At 43.7% G+C, this 25180-nt stretch overlaps 1 protein-coding gene across 1 annotated transcript in view; it reads left to right on the forward strand.

The window, feature by feature from the left end:
- The first annotated feature begins 3077 nt into the window (after window positions 1-3077).
- Window positions 3078-25180, forward strand: part of TEDC1 (tubulin epsilon and delta complex 1) — a 30294-nt gene continuing 8191 nt past the window's right edge. The window contains exons 1-4 of the mRNA XM_072115246.1: window positions 3078-3264; window positions 7416-7512; window positions 9558-9760; window positions 23929-24087. Coding sequence (XP_071971347.1) covers window positions 3145-3264; window positions 7416-7512; window positions 9558-9760; window positions 23929-24087 — 579 coding nt within the window. The 5' untranslated portion in view covers window positions 3078-3144. The remainder of the gene's footprint in view (window positions 3265-7415; window positions 7513-9557; window positions 9761-23928; window positions 24088-25180) is intronic.

A 25180-nucleotide genomic window follows, 5' to 3' on the forward strand; every position in this document is an offset into this window, starting at 1 on the left:
GATGAGGCGGCTGTTTGTAGCTGTGTTACTGGGGGCGAGGCGGCTGTATGTAGCTGTGTTACTGCTGGGATAGTGGAAAGGCATCAGGAGGACATGTACACTCAGTGGGGGCCTCCACCAGATTTTGCGCCCAGGGGCCCCCACCAACCTTAATCCGGCCCTGCTGATAACATGGAGGTCCGATTACCAGAATCCCCATAGTCAGAAGAACAGGAGACCACAAGTCACATTGAAGTCAGTGGAGCACATGATGTGTTTTCATACAACCAATGCGGTGCATTAGGAAGTATTAGATTAGAAGCGTAACATTCTGAAGATGTACATTTTTGCAAACAATGGAGATAACCTTTGATGACCTCATATTAATGTGATTAATGTTCATTGAACTCCACCCAACCGAAAAACAAGCATGAACTAGTATGTTTTTCTCATATCACCCATCTCATGACAAACACTTGCTGATTTAGTATGGGAATATTAGGAGGATCCTTCACAAATCTAGTTGTTGCTCCACTACAGTCTCATGAGTGGTTACTATGCCCCTGCTCCTTGTGTAATAGCCCCTTATGACTAGTGTCATACTAGGAGCGGTCACAGTAGTTGGAAATTTAGTATAATATCTGTTCCAGTCTTCAAACAGATGGACTATGCTCCCATTTATTTCTTAATTTGACAGAAGTGAAGCTCCAACTGTAGTAGAATAGCAACACACAGCATTATTTTACTGATTTTACTTCATGGACTGTAACATTTAGTATCAAACACATGTGGTTACAGTATTTAGATATTTTTTTAGACTGTGTGACAATTGTGCAATGTATCAATACTTCTTATAAGCGTCTACTGCCCCCTAGTGGGAGAAAATTAGTTGCTGCTTTATGGAAGTATATGCTGTAACTTACTGCATAGCTATACACAAATTGTAATATATATATATATATATATATATATATATATATATATATATATATATATATATATATGCTCACCCTTGTATTCTGCATTTATCAATATACAGGAAGTCTTCAGGTTACGTACAAGATCGGTTCCATAGCTTTGTTCTTAAGTTGAATTTGTATGTAAGTACATTTGTATGTAAGTCGAAACTGTATATTTTATAATTGTAGATCCAGACAAAAACATTTTTTGCCCCAGTGACAATTGTAGTTTCAAAATTTGGACCAAGAATTATCAATAAAGCTTCATTACAGACACCTTACAGCTGATCATTGCAGTCTGGGACTAGGGGTCATCCGTAAGTCAGGTATATTTAAGTAGGGGACCGCCTGTACCAAGAATCCAAAGAGATATCTCTGATTTTCATGTTTCTAGCAAGGTGTGGATATATTTTCCAAATCCTGAACAAGTAATTATACAAAAAAATATTTACATTTCAAGAATTTCCAGCATCGTTCCACAGGGAATAAATATTATTATTAATAATAATCCCTTTATTTATATAGCGCACACAGATTACGCAGCGCTGCACAGGTCTTGTCAAATAAGTCCCTGTCCCCAATGGGGCTCACAATCTACTCAACCTACAGTATTACTGTCTATACAGTCGGTCCCCTACTTAAGGACACCCGACTTACAGACAACCCATAGTTACAGGCAGACCCCTCTGACCTCTGGTGAATCTTTCTGAATGCTTTACTATAGTCCCAGACTGCAATAATCAGCTGTAAGATGTCTGTAACGAAGCGTTATTGATAATCCTTGGTCCCATTACAGCAAAAAATGTTTAAACTCCAATTGTCACTGGGGCCAAAATTTTTTTGGTCTGGATCTACAATTATAAAGTATACAGTTTCGACTTACATACAAATTCAACTTAAGAACAAACCTCCGGACCCTATCTTGTACGTAACCTGGGGACTGCCTGTATAGTGAAAAGTTATACAGTTTGCCATTATACTTTCTGTATCAATTCCCCACGGTGTTCTAGGTCTCTGCGAGGGTATGGGAGTAAGGGGGCGTTCAAACGTTCAGTGTTTCAGATGCAGTTTTTGATGAGTAGATAAGGAGTAGAGTTAAAAAAAGAGGAGGGGCAGCATCTCCCAATTATATGTCTCACTTATTATAATGCACATCTGCTTTTGGCTTCAAAAACTACGCCTGAAAAACTGAACGTGTGAATGCAACCTGAGAGTTCTCCTTACAGAGACTTTGCCAATTAAGGCAGCCTTGCAGGTGTGTGGAGACGTGTGATGTCATACAGGAGCACAGCTTCTTATATCCCTGGTCATGTGATGTCAAACAGCAGCACAGCTTCTTATATCCCTGGTCATGTGATGTCAAACAGCAGCACAGCTTCTTATATCCCTGGTCATGTGATGTCAAACAGGAGCACAGCTTCTTATATCCCTGGTCATGTGATGTCACACAAGTGCACAGCTCGTTATATCGCTGGTAAGTTGATGTGAAATAGGTGCACGGCTCAATATAACCCTAGTCATGTGATGTCACACAGGTGCACGCCTTGTTATATCTCTGGTCATGTGATGTCACACAGGGACATACTCTATCCCTGCTCAGGTGATGTCCCACAGGTGCACGGCTCACTATATACCTGGTCAGGTGATGTCACACAGGTGCATGGTTCACTATCTCCCTGGTCATGTGATGTCACACAGATGCACATTTGAAGGTGCACTGTGGTGTGTATTATAATAATAATTCTTTATTTATAAAGCTCACACAGATTACGCAGCGCTGCACAGAGATTGGGGGTACACTATAGGGAACTGTGGTGTGTATTTTACGGGGGACTGGGAATGTATTGTTATGTGGGTAACTTTGCCTGTATAATTGCTCTGGGCAGTAATGAAATGGGTTGCTGGTCACTTGATCTGTGGGAGAAGCTTATGCATAAAACATAGTTTTAAATATTTATTTTTTTAAAAAAAACCAATACCTTTGACGCTGTAATCCCTTCATATCCAGCAGTCCTTGTTTTGTAATAATGTATAACATAGAGCATATGACACAAGTGCAGAGCACAGTATGGTAAACGTGCCAGAAACAAACATGTCCGCCACTGACGCTTCACGGCGAGTCATGTGATTCTGACGTCCACTTCCGGCGTTCTTCCGCACTCTACAATGTTGCTAAGCAACCCGTGACAGTGGCGGGCGAAACAAGATGAAGCGGGTGAACAGCTTGAAGGAGTCTCTGTGCGCCCTGTGCCGGGTGTTATCCGCCTCCGGGTCATACTGGGATCCTGAAACGTTCCGGAAGTCTAAGTTTAACCGTCCAGAGGCGGTAAGAAAACCGCATATATTCTGACAGCCTGAATAGCCAATCAGGTCACGCTTCTTATTTGTCAAACGTCTGCAGCAAAATGAAAGCCGTGATCTCATTGGCTGATAGACGTGTGCAGCCATTTCTATGTGTACTAGGTGTTTATGTTGTAGTTTTACAAAACTAGTGCCATGTGTTTGGCCTTGTTCACACACTTAAAAATTCTGCCCAGAAATACTGAATCATCTGTTTCTTGAGCGAGGCATTTTAGTAACTAATTTACATGATATATATGATATTCTCAGACTTTGATGTCAAATTTCGACGGAATCCGCACCATAGATCAAATTCATGACACGTTGCGATGTTACATTCTGGCCTATTCACTAGGTAAGAATGGGGAGGTTCAATATGCATAGAGTTGAAGGGAAGCAGGGTCAGCTCTAGGTCTCAGTAGGCCCCTGGGTGACAGAGCCTCAGTGGGCCCCTTTGTGGCTGCATTAATAATTCAAAAAACAAAGCAGTCTCCTGTTCCCTAAAATATTCTCCATATTATCATCCCAAACAGCCCCTCATGGGTATTTTATATACAGCCCCCCTCATGGGTATATTATATACAGCCCCCCTCATGGGTATATTATATACAGCCCCCCTCATGGGTATATTATATACAGCCCCCCTCATGGGTATATTATATACAGCCCCCCTCATGGGTATATTATATACAGCTCTACTCATCCCCCATTGATTCCTTATGTACAGTTTTATGTGTGCCCCCCAGCAGCTCTGGGTCCCGGCACTTGCCCAGCTATGCCCAGTGCTGGCACTGGCCCTGAAGGGAACAGCAGCACAACCATGACAACAAAGCCAGAAGTGCAGGTCCCTGCACGGTGTCCAGTCTAGGGAATATGGCCGGCACCCAGGAACCAAATGCTGTCCTGTACAATGTCCCTTCTTTATAGGGGGATATGGAATATGTATTAATCTTTTCTCCCAAACCCATCAAGCTATTCCTTATTCTAGTGAATCCTGCACTGCATGGGTTAGCTTTATGGAAGTATAATAGGGAAAATCCTGGTGAGTTACCCGGAATTTAGCTGTGGATTTCTGCTGGAAACGTTATAAAAATTATCTCAATGGTTTTGCTTATGGGAAAGCCTTAAATGTTTTGATATTGATAATGTATTGATTAACTGATTGAATTGATTTGAGTACAGTCAGGAGAAGAGCTCCAGTCTCTGTGTATTAGCAAGTCCAGGTAACTGCCACTCCAACTTCTATGAAAGTGAATAGGATCTGAGCTAGAGTAATGCTACTCCGATAGCGGAGATATTCTTCTTTGTTCTCTGTGCTGATTCCAGTAATCCAGGACCCAAATGTTAGAACCCTAGCAATCTTATATTTGCGACCTAGTATTTGAAATCATGACACTGGAAAACCTCTTTATAGAAAATCTACCATAAAAATCGAGCATGGATGATAATCTTTTTTTTATATAGTGCCATCATATTTTGTAGCGCATTACAAATCATAGGGAACATATAGAATTAAGCCATATAAAATAATAGTAGTGAGGGCACAAGAGCTTACAGACTTTGAGGATGAGGGGGTGACACAAGAGGCATAAGAGCTTTTATAATGGTCCAGCCATTCTTTATAAGGGAACAGAATAAAATCAAATCAGGATGGATTAGTAAAGGGAGCGGTGACATTTCATGTAGTTAGCGAGTGTGATAGGCTGCCTAAAGTGATGGGTTTTAAGAGCATGTCTGAAGCTTTGCTGGTTGGGTATTAGCCTGGGGAAGGGCATTCCAGAGAATTGGTGCAGCTCGGGAGAAGTCCTGGAGACGTGCATGAGAGGTTCAATTTAAGGTAGTGATTAATCGAACATCACTGGCAGATAGAAGAGCATGGGTTGGGCGATAGACTGAGAAGAGAGATGCAGAGCTTTCTGGATGAGGGTTATTATTTTAAACTGTATTCAGAAGGAGATCGGCAACCAGTTCGGTGATTGGCACAGACTGGAGGCGTCTGGTCTGAAAAACCAGCCTGCTGCATTAAGAATAGATTGGAGAGGAGAGAGTTTTAGTGAGTGGAAGAGCGATTAGTAGGGGGTTACACTAGTGTTGTCGAGAGTGAATCAGAGTAACTATTAGCATTTTAGAGGTTGAGAAATGAGAGGATTCTGGGGATGTATGTGGTATGAGAGTGCAACAGATTGAATATACGGTGCAAAGGAGAGCTAAAAATCCAGCACAATCCCAAGACAGCGGACCTGCTGCCTAAGTGTTATGGTGACATCACAGATGGAAATGGAGTGGTCAGGGTTGGGTCGGTTAGTAGATGGTGAAATGACCAGAGGTTCATTCTTGGAAAGATTACGAGAAATTCAGTCTTAGAAAGAGAGGCCATGATGTTAGAGACGGCAGAGAGACAGTGAAGAGTGTTCTGGAGTAAGGCAGGGGTGATGTTACGTGCAGAAGTATATAGCTGGGTGTCATCAGCATAAAGATGATACTGGAAACCAAATCTGCTGATGGTTTGTCTTGTGGGGGCAGTATAGAGGGAGAAGAGAAGAGGACCTAGGACTGAGCCCTGGGGAACCCCGACACTGAGAGGAAGATGAGAAAGATCCAGAAAAGGAGACACTGAAAGTGCGGTCAGAGAGATAGGAAGAAAACCAAGAGAGTGCAATGTCCTTTAGGCCAATGGAGTGAAGCATCCTGAGGAGGAGCTGGTGGTCCACAGTATCGAACGCTGCCGATAGATCCAGAAGAATGAGGAGAGAAGAGTCACCTTTGGATTTTGCAGTGAGGAGATCATCAGAGACTTTAGGAAGAGCAGTTTCAGTGGAGAACATAGAGCGGAAACCAGATTGTAGGGGGTCAAGGAGGGAGTTAGCTGAGAGATAGCGGGTTAGTCGAGAATAGACCAGGAGTTTGGAGATGAAAGGAAGATTAGAGACTGGCCTGTAGTTAGCAGCACTGGATGGGTCCAGGGAAGGTTTCTTTAGTAAAGGGGTAACAACAGCATGCTTCAAAGAAGAGGGGACGACCCCAGAAGAGAGAGAGAGATTGATGTCTATAGTGAGGTGAGAAGTGACTGCTGGGTAGGGAGACTGTGCCAGATGTGAGGGGATGGGGTCACTGATGCAGGTAGTGCGGCGAGCAGAGGAAAGGAGCCTGGACACTTCTGGCTCACAGGAAGAGACTGAGCAAGGTGGGGTACCAGGGCGAAGGGGATTAATGGAGTGAGGGTCTTAAAAATTTCAATGCAATCAATTTTATCTTTAAAGTAGATGGATAAACCAGGGACACTTGCTCATAGATCCAGACACCATGTCGGTGGTAATCTTATTATTATCCATGGCTTTCTCAATTCTAAAATTATGCTCATGACTTAGAAAGGCTCTGATGGTGCTACCAGAGCCCCTCAGTGCTGTTGCGTCACAGGCTGTTACACCAGTAGCACTTCTCCCTCCCACTGTGTTAGATTACAGCAGGCAGAAAGAGTGGGGAAGAGGAGACAACCTGTGAGGTTGCAGCATGGTGGGGCTCTGGTAACACCTCTGGGTAAGTGTCCCTGGTTTAGGGTACAGATTAACAACCAAAGATTAACAACCTTAGACCATCAGCACCCAACCGTAGTCGGTCTGTAAATCCCTGCCCGTGCACTGGACAATTTCATGGATGCACCACAGCGCAGTGGACGGGACTCCATACATCATAGTGATATATGATACTAGGAGTCCCTGCTCCCCTGCAGAACAGCAGCACAGACCTATAATCAGGGATCCCTTCTGTCATATATGATTTTGATGCTTGGACTCCCGTCCTCCATAAAATCCAGGCAGTGCATGGTGCAGGATTCACAAGTCCACCAGGGCCGTGTGCCACCTGCCTTAGGGGGGATCACCCTTGTTTCCCCCCCCAGATGTGAGCAGCCCCATACATGTAGTGTAGGTATCTCTACCTCTGGAATTAGAGATGGAGGAGACAAGATGGACAGAAAAGATGACAGATAGAAGCCCCGCAGCTCCATTCAGCCTTTCTATTATTACACCAGGCTGTTTTGCTTACATTGTATCTTTGACAGACTGGTGAATTATAATATAAGTATCCATTTTCTCTTTACATATTGATATTTTTTTACATAATGTTATTGCCTCTTAGACAGCGGAGTTCTGGAGGCTGCTGTATTCCTTGCTGAGACAGATCTTTCCAGGCAGAAATGATCCATCACCTTGGACACATGAGGAGATAACCACGGGTATGTCACAACCTCAAGCCTTCTGATTTATGATGGTAAGAAGATGCTCCTCTAATGGCTGCACTGATGCTTCAGCGCTTCTTCTATCAGATTAGAAGCTTTTCTGGCAGCTCCCCACTTTACCTCTGTATTGATGACACATCAGACAGAACTGGAGGCAATTGTCTTCACAGTTCTGTGACATGCGTTACTGGGAGAAGCACTTTTTCTAGAAGTTCATCTGGTCACACGGCGGCCCGCCAACACTTTATAGATTTAGTTGAGGTTATTAATGGGTTCACTTCTGTTCTTATCCCTACAAGTATAGTTATATGGCTGGTTCCGTCGATTGAGAATGCCAAAATATAGGCCAAGGGTCTCCAAACCTTTGTAGTAAATGAGGCTCTGTTCAAAATGATGAATTTTTAAGTATAAAAGGAGCTGTAGACAAAAAAAATTATTCTGCACAATACTGTGAGATCCAGCCCTGCATTGGAACATGCAAAGTTATTTTCAATATTTATCCCTCTTTATAGGACATCTACAACCAGTATGAAGGATTGTAAACCTAGCACACAGACATACTGGTGTGTGTGTCCTCTCTGGCAGGGTCAACTTTTCTTTAACTTTTCTCTATGCCTTTGTTTTGAAGAAAAAAAGGTTTTACGATTATGCAAATCAGCCTGAGGGGTCTGAGCTCCTTTAACACCTATGGAGCCCAGTGCCCCTTCAGGCTTATTTGCATAATTTTGAGAAGAGCAGAAGGGGCACACACTAGTATGTAATTGTGCTTGGATTACAATCCTTGATCCTGGTGGTAAATGTCTTTTAAATCAAATCTCCCAACAAAATCAATCATGATAAACCAGGGACACTTACTCATAGATTCGGGGACCGTGGCTGTGGTGATCTTCTTATATTTGTTATCCATGGCCTCCTTCTTTCTCAAATTAACTTTTAAAATTATGCTAATGAGCCTGAAGAGTTTTGGGGGGGGTTTGGGAACAGACATGGTATTCATTTCCAGTAATTGTAAGTGCATGTACAAGGAGCAGTTGTCGCTGCTGTATGGAGATGTGAAACCGCACGTACATACAGTATATGTCACCTGAAGAAGCAAATGCAAGGTAAGATGTGCTAATTTCTTAGTAGTACATCTTCCCATGTAAACTGAAGACCGACAAATGAGCAGATTTTATCTTGTTTTTTCAGGTGATTTTCGTCACCCATTTATATTGCCTCCTTATTTATATGGGTTATACCTGATTGTTCTCAATCACTAAATCGCTGGAGCGGCAGGTTGAGCATGTGTCCTGCCACAGCATTCAATACAATGGAGCCCCAAATTTGCACATCAGATTTCCTGGGAGACCTCCCTAATGGGTGAGATGCACAGGTCGCTGTGCCATGCAATATCCAGCAATCCCACAGTATTGAATGGAGCACCAGGACCTGGGATCAACCAGGATCTTGTGGTCAGGATTTGGTCCTCCACCGGTCCGATTGTTATACCTTGTCATAAAGGAGAACAATACTACCTGCTATAAACCCCTATAAAAAGGTTGTTTGGGAGTAGTAAAATTGATAGACCTTTTTAAAGGGAATCTCGCCACAACTTACTCAACCTTTGCTCTTATTGTCCAGCTGCTCCTTCTTCGCCAAAACTTCACTTAAGCAATATGCAAATGAGGTAGAAGTGACTCCCGAAGTGACATGGCTGAAGGGGGAAGAATGATAGAAGGTGCTGGGTGGTGGAAGTAAAGCAGGGGGTCATCACTGGTCTCCTGAGGCAGAAGCACTGGAATCACATAGGACAGCAGATCGCCAGGGATGTCGGGTGCCATCCCCATCCTTCTCATAGGCTGGTGGGGTAAATGACTCATGTTCAGTAGGACCTCAGCAATCCGTTGTTGCAGAAGCACCCCTTTAAACCTGTCAGACTTTGTATCTTCATCAATGAAACCCGGTGTTAGTAACAATGTGAATATTCCCAGGCCACCAGGGATATGCCCCCCTATCATTAGCTGTTATGTGATCACTTATTATCCTTGTGATTTGTTTTACAGCTGATTGTGTGAGATACGTGAAATGTTTTCTTCAGATCCAAGGATATGGAAGGTTGGAATTTTACCGCCTGCCTGATGATGGTGAGGAGGGCAGCAGGGAGATACTCTTGGCGTTTTCTTGGCTGTTGCACAAAGTTAAGATACTGGAAATCCTACTGGAGAAGAAAAGAGTGAAAGTGGGAGACCATATTACAGTTTGCTTGGTATGTACCTAAAGCATATAGTTAATTCAGCTAAGTCGGTGGGGCAGGGGGGGTATCCTCTGCACCTAGAGGAGAGGCGGCTCTACCATTGTCATAAATGGGGGAACCCTCTACACCTAGAGGAGAGGAGGTTCTACCATCACCATAGACAGGGGACATCCTCTACACCTAGGGGAGAGGCACATCTACCATCACCATAGACAGGGGGCATCCTCTACACCTAGAGGAGAGGAGGGAGGTTCTACCATCACCATAGACAGGGGGCATCCTCTACACCTAGAGGAGAGGAGGGAGGTTCTACCATCACTATAGACAGGAGGCATCCTCTACACCTAGAGGAGAGGAGGTTCTACCATCACCATAGACAGGGGGCATCCTCTACACCTAGAGGAGAGGAGGTTCTACCATCACCATAGACAGGGGGCATCCTCTACACCTAGAGGAGAGGAGGTTCTACCATCACCATAGACAGGGGGCATCCTATACACCTAGAGGAGAGGTAGTTCTACCATCACCATAGACAGGGGACATCCTCTACACCTAGAGGAGAGGAGGTTCTACCATCACCATAGACAGGGGACATCCTCTACACCTAGAGGAGAGGAGGGAGGTTCTACCATCACCATAGACAGGGGGCATCCTCTACACCTAGAGGAGAGGAGGTTCTACCATCACCATAGACAGGGGGCATCCTCTACACCTAGAGGAGAGGTAGTTCTACCATCACCATAGACCGGGGGCATCCTCTACACCTAGAGGAGAGGCGGTTCTACCATCACCATAGACAGGGGGCATCCTCTACACCAGGGGTCTCAAACTCAATTTACCTGGGGGCCGCTGGAGGTAGATTCTGGGTAAGGCTGGGCCGCATCAAGTTTTCCACACAAAATGCGCTTACAAAATATCATTATTCAGATTCAAAAAAACAAAAAGTGGAACGGCACCGTGTACGTAGTTGAGTGGGTGCAGGTCTTCGTCGGGGGTCCAACCAACCCCGTTAGTCATAGCAATGAATAACAAGTGAAGCAGCACTCCGTGTGGATAAGGTGAAGAAACTTTTATTCCACCATAGGTGAGGATGCAACGTTTCGTCTCGCTCTATGCAGACATTTTCAAGCATGCTTGAAAATGTCTGCATAGAGCGAGACGAAACGTTGCATCCTCACCTATGGTGGAATAAAAGTTTCTTCACCTTATCCACACGGAGTGCTGCTTCACTTGTTATTCATTGCTATTATTCAGATTCAAATGTCATGGCGTCTCCCAGCGCAAGGAAAGCCCCGAGCTGGGAGACGTGTTTTCTCTATGAACGCGTCCTGTGCACCGAGGGGTCCCAAGCTCCTACCGCACTGAGCCCAGTCAGGGGCTCAGTGCGAAATTTGATAATATGTTCAATGATATCATTTTTAGGACTGTACGACCTTTTGATCACTTTTTATAGATTTTTTTATATTTTTCAAAATGGCAAAAAAGTGCCATTTTCGACTTTGGGCGCTATTTTCCGTAACGGGGTAAAACGCATTGTAAAAAACGTTATTATATTTTGATAGATCGGGCATTTTCGGACGCGTCGATACCTAATGTGTTTATGATTTTTACTGTTTATTTATATTTATGTCAGTTCTAGGGAAAGGGGGGTGATTTGAAATTTAATTTTTTTTTATTCTAATTTTTTTTTTTTAAACTTTTTTTTATTTTTATTTATACTATTTTTCAGACTCCCTAGGGTTCTTTAACCCTAGGTTGTCTGATCGATCCTACCATATACTGCCATACTACAGTATGGCAGTATAAGGGGATTTTCCTCCTCATTCATTACAATGTGCTATCAGCACATTGTAATGAAGGGGTTAAAACGAAATAGCCTCGGGTCTTCGGAAGACCCGAGGCTACCATGGAGACGGATCGCCGCCCCCCGATGACGTCACGGGGAGCGGCGATCCCAGGTAAGATGGCGGCGCCGATCGCGGGTGTTACCAGTAAGCCTTTGCTGCAATATGCAGCAAAGACTTACCGGCTATGGAGAGGGCTCAGCCCGTGAGCCCTCTCCATGCAGCGCGACCCGACCGCCGCCGTGAATACACGGCGGGCGGTGCTTTTCCAGGTGGGGGCCGCAAAATGTTGTCCCGCGGGCCGCGAGTTTGAGACCCCTGCTCTACACCTAGAGGAGAGGAGGTTCTACCATCACCATAGACAGGGGACATCCTCTACACCTAGAGGAGAGGAGGTTCTACCATCACCATAGACAGGGGGCATCCTCTACACCTAGAGGAGAGGCGGTTCTACTATCACCATAGACAGCGGGCATCCTCTACACCTAGAGGAGGTTCTACCATCACCATAGACAGGGGGCATCCTCTACATCTAGGGGAGAGGCACATCTACCATCACCATAGACAGGGGGCATCCTCTACACCTAGAGGAGAGGAGAGGTGGTTCTACCATCACCATAGACGGGGGACATCCTCCACACCTAGAGGAGATGCGGTTCTACCATCACCATAGACAGGGGACATCCTCCACACCTAGAGGAGAGGCGGTTCTACCATCACCATAGACAGGGGCATCCTCTACACCTAGAGGACAGGAGATTCTACCATCACCATAGACAGGGGCATTCTCTACACCTAGAGGAGAGGAGGTTCTACCATCACCATAGACAGAGGGCATCCTCTACACCTAGAGGAGAGGCGGTTCTACCATCACCATAGACAGGGGACATCCTCTACACCTAGAGGAGAGGAGGTTCTACCATCACCATAGACAGGGGCATCCTCTACACCTAGAGGAGAGGTGGTTCTACCATCACCATAGACAGGGGACATCCTCTACATCTAGGGGAGAGGCACATCTACCATCACCATAGACAGGGGGCATCCTCTACACCTAGAGGAGAGGAGGGAGGTTCTACCATCACCATAGACAGGGGCATCCTCTACACCTAGAGGAGACGGGGTTCTACCATCACCATAGACAGGGGGCATCCTCTACATCTAGGGGAGAGGCACATCTACCATCACCATAGACAGGGGGCATCCTCTACACCTAGAGGAGAGGAGGGAGGTTCTACCATCACCATAGACAGGGGCATCCTCTACACCTAGAGGAGAGAAGGTTCTACCATCACCATAGTCAGGGGGCATCCTCTACACCTAGAGGAGAGGAGGTTCTACCATCACCATAGACAGGGGGCATCCTCTACACCTAGAGGAGACGGGGTTCTACCATCACCATAGACAGGGGGCATCCTCTACACCTAGAGGAGAGAAGGTTCTACCATCACCATAGTCAGGGGGCATCCTCTACACCTAGAGGAGAGGAGGTTCTACCATCACCATAGACAGGGGGCATCCTCTACACCTAGAGGAGAGGCGGTTCTACCATCACCATAGACAGGGGGCATCCTCTACACCTAGAGGAGAGGCGGTACTACCATCACCATAGACAGGGGGCATCCTCTACACCTAGAGGAGAGGTGGTACTACCATCACCATAGACAGGGGGCATCCTCTACGCCTAGAGGAGAGGAGGTTCTACCATCACCATAGACAGGAGCATCCTCTACACCTAGAGGAGAGGCGACTCTACCATCACCATAGACAGGGGGCATCCTCTACACCTAGAGGAGAGGAGGTTCTACCATCACCATAGACAGGGGACATCCTCTACACCTAGAGGAGAGGAGGTTCTACCATCACCATAGACAGGGGACATCCTCTACACCTAGAGGAGAGGTGGTACTACCATCACCATAGACAGGGGGCATCCTCTGCGCCTAGAGGAGAGGAGGTTCTACCATCACCATAGACAGGGGGAATCCTCTGCACCTAGAGGGGAGGAGGTTCTACCATCACCATAGACAGGGGGCATCCTCTACACCTAGAGGAGAGGTGGTCCTACCATCACCATAGACAGGGGGCATCCTCTACACCTAGAGGAGAGGAGGGAGGTTCTACCATCACCATAGACAGGGGGCATCCTCTACACCTAGAGGAGCGGTGGTTCTACCATCACCATAGACAGGGGACATCCTCTACACCTAGAGGAGAGGAGGTTCTACCATCACCATAGACAGGGGGCATCCTCTACACCTAGAGGAGAGGCGGCTCTACCATCACCATAGACAGGGGGCATCCTCTACACCTAGAGGACAGGCGGTTCTACCATCACCATAGACAGGGGGCATCCTCTACACCTAGAGGACAGGCGGTTCTACCATCACCATAGACAGGGGGCATCCTCTACACCTAGAGGAGAGGAGATTCTACCATCACCATAGACAGGGGACATCCTCTACACCAGAGGATTGGCGGCTCTACCATCATCATCCTTTACTGTGAGACTGTGGAAGTCTCTGGAGGTTGTTATGGCGGATACTTTGTACATGTTCAGGAGTTGCCTGGATCTGGAGAGCAAAAATCTTAGGTGATGGAATGAAAAATTCTGTTAATATGATATTGATCCATGAGTTATTCTGTGGTCAGGAAGGAATTTTGGGACCTGATACTATATACAATATGTGGTCCTGGTCATTCTAGTGGAAACATATTAAACATATTTCAAGAGATATTTCAATGTTAATAAATAATTGAACCCCGTTCTATCAGCTGCTCTGTGTGGACAATAAGAGGCATGACCAGAGCCATGTTTATACATATTCAGGTATTTCTAATATTCTCGGCTTCTGTGTTTCTAGATCAGTTCTTATGTTTTGTGTCTTAAGATGTCATTTTTCTAAAACTACTTAGAAGTGCCTGTCGATGCTAATCTCTTCAGAGTTGGAAGCTTTTAAAGGATGCGGTGTAGCCCACAGTGATCAATCAGATTACAGACCACAGTCAGATATTATAATCAGTGACCTGATTACGGAGAACTCGTCCCAAAATACTCTGCACAGTCCAAGGAGACTGTGCACATAAAGTAACCCGTCCTAATGGATGTGTCATGTTTATACAGCAGCTTAAATGTTCTAGAAAATGCAGCTACCCTCCGGGAGGACACAGTTTAGGGATGAAGTGAACCCAAGAGTGTAACATTTGTTCTATCATCCCCAATGTCTGATCGCCTTGCTCTATCCCATCTCATTCTATACAGTCCTGATTCCTGATCCATTCATCCTGCTGCCCCCTACATTGTCCAAGAGACTGAAGGTCCAACCTTTATAGATTCTCAATCCTACCGTGACTATGTTATGTGTATGGGGCTTAGAAAAAGCAAAGAATCCCCCAGGCCGGTCATAGAACAAGGAGAACTGGACCCTGCCAGAGGCTGGACAGTTGTGTATCTGTATCTTAGGTTCAGACACTGTAGAAAGCCCAAAATACTTTTAAAAGTATGCTAATAAGCTTGAAGGGCTCCTGAAGGGGGTTAGCAGAGCCCTTCCACACTGTAGCTTTTATAGACTGTTACACTGTGCAGGAGCAGGGGTAACTGAAATTTACCACTTATATCCATCATGAAAAACCAAGGACACTTACTCATAGATCCGGGCACCATGACTGTGCTAACCTTATACTTGTTAGTCTATGGCCTCCTTCATTCTAAAATCGGTGTTTTAAAATTATGCTAATGAGTCACACAGTCTCTGAGGGGTGTTACTGTGCTCTGTCTTCACAGGCTGTTCCTGTCTCCCTCTACCCATGCTCCTGCACAGTGTAATAGTCTCTAAAAGCTACAGTGTGGAAGGGCTCTGCTAACACCCTTCAGGAGCCCTTCAAGCTTATTAGCATACTTTTAAAAGTTGATTTTAGAAGGAAGAAGGACATGGATAACAAATATATAAGAAGATTATCACAGTCACTGTGCCCGGATCTAAAACAAAATAAAAAAAAATTCCAAATCGACCCCTTTCCCTAGAATGAAAATATAAATCAATATAATCATAAACATGGTGTACAGGCAGTCCCCGAGTTACGTATTAGATAGGTTCCTTAGGTTTGTTCTTAAGTTGAATTTGTATGTAAGTCGGAACTGCATATTTCATCATTGTAACTACAGACAAAACTTTTTTTTACACCAGTGACATTTGGATTTTCAAAATCTTTTGCTGTCGTGGGAACAAGGATTGTTAAGAAAGTTTAATTACAGACACCTTACAGCTGATCATTTCAGTCCAGGGCTAAAGTAACATCCAGAGACTTCACCAGAGGTCACAGGGGGCAGAGGGGTCAGTCTGTAAGTTGGGTGTTCTGAAGTAGGAGACTGCCTGTATGTAAATCGCCACGTGCCAAAATGTCAGATTTTTATATCAAAATATAAAAATGGTGATGATAGAAGTGTCCAAAAGTCTGAATAGCCACATTCTCACAACACGTAGAAAATATGGATAAAAAGTTATCAATAGGTCATACGGTCCCACAAATTGTATTGATGAAAACATCAGCTTGTATAAATGAATAAATGATACCTTACTTAGCACCGTACACCACAGTATCTAAAAGTTAGGGCGATATGGCAAAATTTTGACAATTTTGGAATTTTTTTTTTCCCAGCTTCCCAGTACATTGCATGGGATGCTATGTACATGCAATGTACTGGGAAGCTATAATGACACTTGGAAGTACCATTGGTTGTACAGCTCTGTACACGGAAAAATAAAATAGACTTGTGTTTAGGACGAAAGGGGGCAGCGAAGGAGTTAATGGTGTAGAGTTAAATAGATTTCGCCATTTTATGGGAGCGGTCAAACGTTGCGTTTCGGTTGTGTTTTCATTGCATTTTGAAACGCATTACAACAGCTGAAGAGCGGTGATTTGCCTAATTACATGACTGTTAAAAATTACAAAACGCAGAGTAAGCGCAATGTTAACACATGTGTTAACAAAACACAGATTTAAACACATTGTTAATGCATGCGTTAACATCCCATTTACACTGAGTTTTGTAAACGCAAATGTTAACAGTAACGTAATTAAGGCAAATCACCTCTCCTCAGCTGTTGTAATGCGTTTGAAAACGCAATCAAAACGCCCCCTATAGGAGAACCCCTGGGTGGAAGCAATAGGGCTATAAAGCAGTGATATCATCACTCTGAGTCTATTGGCTGCAGTAGTCACATGACTGGCAGTGGAAACGGTGACTTCGGCTACTGATTATCCTATTCTAAAATCTGGAGTTTTCCTTAAAACTGGAAAAATTTCAAACTGAAGACACACAAATCACTCATTATTTTTCACTCCAATTACAAGTTTTTGATAAAGCCTTCCCCCCCCCCCCCCCGGCCTGGAATCCAGATAATTAGTCTGTGAGTTTATTAGCAGGAATTCGGATTGTCAGATGTCGTCGCTGCAGCTTTGAAAGAAAAAAAGAATAAAAAACCTTTCTTTTTACGACAAATCGGACTCCCTATTGGTGATCATTATGAAGCATTTCTATAGAAACCTCTAAAGGTTGATGCGTGGTCCCGCTGTGCGCGAGAGGTTGTTTTCTCCGGATTGTGGCGGGTACAGGGGCAGGATTACGAGACGTACACGCTGTACTCCGGCGCCGTGACATAATTATACTGCTGCAATGCTATTTTTACAACTCGCTGTTTTTCGCCCCTGGATCGCATTATTCTTGTGTAAAGTCCTGCTTTATATAAATGACTCCATGCGGCTTTAAGTGCAAGTGTGCGCGCCGAAGAGTGGAGCTGGAAAATGTTAATCAGAGAGAAGCTTTCAGACCGGAAGAACAAGTCATCCGCAAGGTATTCGCACATTTCCCAAGAATTCACTTCTTGCCATGTTGTAGTGTGATATAAACATAACAGTCAGTATAAGGCAGTGATGGCGAACCTTTAAATGGCCGAGTGCCCAAACTGCAACCCAAACCCCCCCTATTTATAGCGAGGTGCCAACCAAAAATTAAAGCAGTAACTTATTGCTGCCTGTTCTGCAACAACTTTTGATCATACTGGCCTTCTGAGGACAAGATGGGAAATTTGCATCATTTTTGCTTCTTTCCAGTGTCTATCTGTACACAGACAATCAATGGGACAGAAAAAGGTCCTGTCTACTCATTCTCCCTCTTCCTACATTCCCAAATAGCGAAGTAAGTATCACTTTAATATATGGCTTTTAATATGGCTTTTAATATATCTTTTAAGTTGCTTGGAACTGCAGGAAGATTCTTTGAGTCCTGTCTGGTGCGCTGGGGTGACGGCCCGGGTGCCCACAGAAAGGGCTCTGAGTGCTGCCTCTGGCACCCGTGCCATAGGTTCGCCACCACTGGTATAAGGCCTCGTTCACACTATTTACAAGGCAAAGACAATAGTACAACCTACACAACAAAGTGAAATGAGAGATTTGTACCATTTCCAGGTTTTCATACTACAGGCAGTACAAGATAGGGTCCGGAGGTTTATTCTTTTTTCCATATTTGAATTTATTAAGATTTTTATAACAGTAAAAGAATCGGAAGGGAAGGGATGGAAAACAATGTGAAAGGAATCATGGATACCAAGTAGTATCCAATATGGGGGGGGTTACAAATAACAGTAACAACAAATTTCAGTTTGAAGAGAAGATACAAAGCAACAATAAAAACAATAATACCATAAGTTGTCGCACAGTGTTATTGTAGTTATCCAGAATATCCTTATTTGCCTAACGTTCTTAATCAGTTACCTAGAGTAATTTCCAGATTAAATGGGGAACCAGAAAAGAGAAGTAGAGAATCGGGGAGAGTGGGAAGGAGAGAAAAGAAAAAAAGAGAGAGAAATAAGGGAAGGGGAAAGAAGGTTGAAAGATTGAGGAAGGAATGGGAGGAGGAAAAAGGGCCGTGCCTCCCCTATACCTGGTGTTCAGTGCTCCATCTGCACCATCTTGTGGCCATACCGGGACTGTACTAGTCAATTCCAAATAGCGAGGAGATGTCAAAGGTCATCCAATGGAACCAAGTCTTCTGAGAGCGGGCTGCTCTCTTGGGGTCGGTATTCAGGAGGCTCTCCATCCGCCGCAGCTCCCCAACACAGGCCAACCACTGATGCAAGGAGGGTGGATCAGTAGCTGGGATGCAAGCCTTTGCTGCATTAAGGAGATGGCACAGCAGGGACTTTCTGTAGGTGGCAAGGGAAATCTCGTGGTGGTGGAGCAAAACCCAAGCGGGGTCGTCCCGCAACTCTTTGCCTGTCAACTCGCAAATCGCCTCCAGCACCGCCGTCCAGTACGAAGCAAGAGAGGGGCAGCCCAGAAAATATGTAGGAGAGAACCCCCCTCTTTACCGCAGCGCCAACAGTTTGGAGAGACCTCGGGGTACATTTTATGGGGGACCCTATACCATTTGGTCAATAGCTCCGGAGGTTTGTTCTTAAGTTGAATTTGTATGTAAGGCGAAACTGTATATTTTAGAATTGTAGATCCAGACAAAAAAAATAATTTTGGCCCCAGTGACAAATGGATTTTCAAAATTTTTTTGCTGTAATGGGTCCAAGGATTATCAATAAAGATTCATTACAGACACCTTACAGCTGATTATTGCTGTCTGGGACTACAGTAAAGCATTAAGACAGAGGGTCTGTCTGTAACTATGGGTTGTCTGTAAGTCGGGTGTCCTTAAGTAGGGGACCCGCCTGTATTCTGTATTTTAGCTTAGGAAAGGTGATATTTTCGGGTGCCACATGTGTCCAATCATGACAGGTTTTAAAATCTATTATTACATGTATTTTCCATATAGGTTTTAAAGGGAACATGTCACCACATTTTTCACATATACAGCCAGTGGCAGGTTCCCTTAGAGCCCTATTAACTGACCCCCTTCTTTTAGCTAAAAATAGTTTCCCTCAGATCCCCATATATTCACCTTTATACCTGGTATCCATAAAAGCACTGTTTATGAGAAATTCTTATCAGAAAGTGCATACATCTGTCCTAAATGAGTGTTTCTAATCTAAAAAGACAGATTAGAGACACTTTTACTGCCAGTTTGTTTCGCTTATAGGTATCTCTGCAAACTGATCAAGCATCCTGCAGTGAGTGTGAGAACAAGCAGCTACAGAAGACTAGCTAAATCATGAATTTTTTTTTCAGGTGGTATAAAAATATGTACTATATACAGGCAGTCCCCGGGTTGCATACAAGATAGGGTCTGTAGGTTTGTTCTTAAGTTGAATTTGTATGTAAGTCGGAACTGTATATTTTAGAATTGTAACTCCAGGCAAATTTTTTTTGGTGTCTGTGACAATTGGAATTTAAAAATGTTGGATTGTCATAAGAACCGGAACTAACAATAAATCTTCATTACAGACACCGGTGATAACTGTTACAGCTGATTATTATAGCCTAATGATAAAGTACAGTAAATTACCAACATCCAGAGATCCGTTTGTAACTAGGGTTTGTCTGTAAGTCGGGTGTTCTTAAGTAGGGGACCGCCTGTATTCCAGAAATGATTCTCCAGATGGTGGATCCTACAAAGCAATCCTGGAAACCCACATCTTGTGCGTCTTATGGGCCTTTAAGTACTGATTGTCTGAGCAGGGAAGTGAAAGTACATGGAGTATGTCGTGTAATATTTGTTGTTATTATTGTACTCATTCACTTTAGTCAGTTTACAGCCCATCATCTCCATTCACACATTGATAGCTCTCCATTACCGTGTAAGATTGCCCTGGTTTTCTCCGTCTACGCTGCCTGACATATCCACTTGAGTCTGAACTACATCCGTTTAACCATATTGCTATTTTCTACTATTATTTTACTTTCTGGCATCCGAAACTGCCTGTAATGTCCTTGTTACTTGGCAACACGCTCGGCCATATTGCCGTCAGATTGTGCGTGTGTAGCGTGTCTCACCTATGTCTTCTTACTCAACCTCCCCACTACCAGGTAGTCCATTGGTTCTGAAGATGGATGTAGCCCATAAAAGCGGCCATTTGGAGCTTTACTTACAACTTGCATCCTACGCCAAAGTACAGCACAGGCGGTCCCCTACTAAAGAACACCCAACTTACAGACGACCTCTAGTTACAAACGGACCTCTGGATGTTGGTAATTTACTGTACTTTAGCCTTAGGCTACAATAATCAGCTGTAACAGTTATCACAGGTGTCTGTAATGAAGATTTATTGTTAATCTTGGTTCTTATGACAATCCAACATTTTTAAAATCCAATTGTCACAGAGACCAAAAAAAATTTGGCTGGGGTTACAATTAAAAAGTATACAGTTCCAACTTGCGTACAAATTCAACTTAAAGGAAACCTACCACTTCTGAAGGTAGGTATGAGATGCAAACACCGGGCACCAGCTCAGGGTGAGCTGGTGCCGGTGCTTAGTCTCGTTAGTGTTAAAACCGCGGTATCGCGGTTTTAACACTTTTTAAACTTTCTAGCAGAAACTGCTTCGGCGCTGCGTGCGCACGATCGTGCGCGCGCCTACATTGGAAATGCCGCAGGCGTTGCGCGCGCACGGTCGCGCGCAGCGCCGAAGCAGTTTCTGCTAGAAAGTTTAAAAAGTGTTAAAACCGCGATACCGCGGTTTTAACACTAACGAGACTAAGCACCAGCTCACCCTGAGCTGGTGCCCGGTGTTTGCATCTCATACCTACCTTCAGAAGTGGTAGGTTTCCTTTAAGAACAAACCTACAGAACCTATCTAGTACATAACCCGGGTACTGCTTGTATATGATACTGGACACATTGGGGGAAGTTTATTGGGATTTATTTGGCTTAAATCTGGCCCCCGGCCAAGAATTGTGCCTATTTCCCCCTCCATGCCACCTCCATGTCGTAGACGTGTGAAAAGCCAGGTAAATGTAAACAACTCATGTCTATTAATTATCCAAAATATATAAATTACAAACAACCCAAAATAAAAACACTTAAAGTACAAAAAATAATGTACACAAACAAGCAATTGTTGGTGTAGGAGGTGGCCCCACAATACATACAGTATATGATACTGGACACATTGGGGGAGATTTGTTGGGACTTGTATGGCTGAAATCTGGTACACTTCCAGGGATTGCACCTATTCCCTATCTACACCACCTCCATGCCTGTGGTGGAGTGGGCCGGCAAGGGGCATTACTGCCAAAAAGGCTATACAAAGGCTATAGTCTGTGCCCGTAAGGGGCAGGCTATAGTGCAATTCTGGACCAGACATAGAACTTCCTTGGCAGCACAGCCTCCCCCCCCCCCCCCCTCCCCCACACGAAACCACTTGATCTTAGAGGGAGGAGGGTTCATCAAACTATCTGCACCAATGTATGATAAATGTGCCCCATAGAGCGTAAAACGGATCAATTCGAGTAGAAATTTGCTTTCCCATGGAATTAACCGTTTACTAGAAATGGTTTTGTTGACTATAGTTAGAATTCTTCTGACTCGACTTCTTTAGCTAATTAAAGTCTCATCCCGTCCTCGAAGTTTTCCAATAGTCCATATAATCTCTATTTGTTGATGGTGTAGAGGCAGGAATGGAGAGAGGATGGATAAGATGGATCAGCCACTTCTAATATCTATGTATTTTATAGTAACTCTGATGCTGCAGTGTTATTCCTCCTGGAAATGTATGAAATACCACCCATCACCTTGTTATTAGGGTTGTCCGTAGACAGTCTGACGCCATCCAATCAGACACCCCAACAAAACAAATTCCTTTGTTCTCCGTTATAGTTTACCGGTTTCTAACCTGTGACTAATTTTTCTTATATTTTATACATCTCGATATAACACTTTGGAAACGTATTTAAAGGGAATTACCACTATGGCATCTTCTCCTGGATCCCGACGCTGGTCTTCATTAAAGGGGTATTCCAGGAATTAGCATAATTCATATTCAAATCGGTCATTAAAATATAAGCTAATGTGTAATTAGTTATTTAAAATTTTGGTCCCCTTAGTAAAAAAAAAAATGTTGTGGTCATACAATATAATGAAGGCTTGAATGCTATTGGCCCTTTAATCAATCCTGTGACTTTGTACCTGTGGAGGAGACACAGGACAGGAGATGGCCGATAGTCACATGTCCTGCACCTGCTTGGGCAGGTCATGTGATCACCACTGTTTGTCTGTAGTCAGTTGCTCCCAGTGCATCCAGTATGGCCGGTGTTGTGGTGAGACATCATCTCAGTAAGGTAATGTGGAGTGATGGCTGTTACACATCATTACTATGGTAACAGAGCTGGACAGACTGTTATCTCTTCACTGGGAGCAGAGCATAAGAGGGAGGAACTGTTACTTAGAACTGAGGGATCATAGTAGTTGTAGTTGTAGATGGCGGCCATCTTGGAGATAACTCCACCTACTTTAGAAAGCCCATAACATTTTGTGAATAATTAAAGCAAACTATTTAAGCTCCCTTGTGTCATGTATTCATTTATTTATGGTATTACAGGTTTTTTCCCAGAATACCCCTTAATCTTGACCTGCCAGGATCGCTGTAAAAAAAAGATTTAGGAAAGGCAGCTATAGAGCGCCGGACGCGATGTCCAACGCTGCGGGCTGTTAATTTTTCACGCCTCTCGCTTGATGGCACCTCCCTCTCTACCATGGCAGAGGGAGGCATCTATCACTCAGCGCTGGCACCCTACAGAAGACGGCAATAACCAAGTATATGTTTAGTTTAACTTAGTGGTAGATTTCATTTAAATAATAAAAGGACATGTTCCTGTCACTAAGGACTCAGTTCAGCCTCCCTGACTGTATAAAATGGTATCTCAGGTTATTTAACAAAAGGTAGATAAAAGGAATAACCACAGTACAACCCTAAATAGCAGATATGATTTTATTTCTGGCTGGTGTCATGTTGTGCTGAAGCATCATGGGATTAATGACCAAAAAAAAATGGAAACCGATGCAGATGTATGTATGTGTATATAATATATACAAGGTATATAATGCAAGGATGAAAAGTTGTTGTTTTTTTTATTAGAGTTCCTAAAAGTTTTTTTTTTTTTGCTCTGCATTTATTTTTTTTCATTGATTACAAAGGTCAGTGTCAAACCTCCACCAACCCCTTTAATAAGGAAACCATTTTACTAGAGAACTGATAACATCCAGTTTCCATTGTATTCTTACATTTCCTAGAGGAATACCGGAAGCGCACCACAATGCTTTGTATTATTTTTTTTGTACAGAAAAGCATCTGAAACCCTTACAGCACAGTTTGTGTTTTAAAAGAAATAAAACTAGTCTTGCACTTTCAGCGTGAGATATTATGTATAAAATGCACCTTGTATGTCTCCTAGTGTCCTCATGGTGTATCCATCCAAAAATTGAAAGATATTTTTCCATCACCTAAACAAGGCGTGGATGTCCGATATATCCAGTGGATGAGTGGCAAGCTGCGATTCTGCTGGAGAACCTTACAGGCGGCTCATCTAGAGGAATGTGCTGTTTTATATAAGGTAAGAAGGATATGTGAGCCTCCAGGGCTTGACGTTTCTGGAGATCTGTTACAGTGTGACAGTGGCAAACTATATAAATGTGGTATCTTTGTGATCGTACCGACCTACAGAAATAAGTGGAGGCGTTGTCTGAAGCGCGCAATGTAAATCGTAAGAACAGAGCAGATGCATTTTTTTCCATCAATTTCACTGCATGGAATATAAAGGCATGGAATGCAGCATGGTGACTCAGTGGTTAGCATTACAGCCTTGCAGTGCTTGGGACCTGGGCTCAAGTTCCAGGGTAAACATCTGCAAAGATTTATTATGTTCTCTCCGTGTTTGCCTGGGTTTCCTCTGGGTCCTCTGGTTTCCTCCTTCTTCATTCCAAAACATGCAAGGTTGATTAGATTGTGAGCCACATTGGGGACTGTGGACATGCTCTGTGTAGCGCTGCGTAATCTGTGAGCACTTTATAAATAAAGGAATTAATTATTATTATAAAACACTGACTCTAGGGAGTACAATTTATTACGCAAAAAACAAGCCCACATACAGTTCTGTACAAAGATAAAGTTATGGACGGGGAGTTAAAAATGGAATTGCAAAAAATTTAAACTGTCTGGTCCTCTTAGGGTTTATTTCCCCATCTGGGATTATTAAAGTTTTTATCCAAATATACATAGTGGGTGTTGGATTTATTATTCATTAGCATTTGGATGAATGGTGCCTAGCAAGAATACAGTTCATCTCACTAAAAAACAAGTTCTAATATGGAATTAAAAAAAATGGAATAATTAAAGGAAACCTACCATGTTATTTGATGCATTCTGAAACAAACATACCTTGAGAATGCTGTAGCTACACTGATGCAGGATCATATATTGGTTAATCCCTGTGCTGAGTGGTTTTGCTGATAAAACAATTATAACATTATGATAATGAAGCTGTCTTGCTTCTGTGGCTCCTTCAGTGCTTCTCCTAGCACATTAGTTATGCACTGCTTTACAGGATGATGAAATCCCTGGGTTGTGCCTGAAGGCAGAATAATCAATTGCTGCATCATCCCCCCGCCGCTGTGTTTTAGTGCTCCAGCTCAGGTTGATTAGTTCTG

Source organism: Engystomops pustulosus, chromosome 7, assembly GCF_040894005.1.
Source record: "Engystomops pustulosus chromosome 7, aEngPut4.maternal, whole genome shotgun sequence".
Lineage (NCBI taxonomy): Eukaryota > Metazoa > Chordata > Amphibia > Anura > Leptodactylidae > Engystomops > Engystomops pustulosus.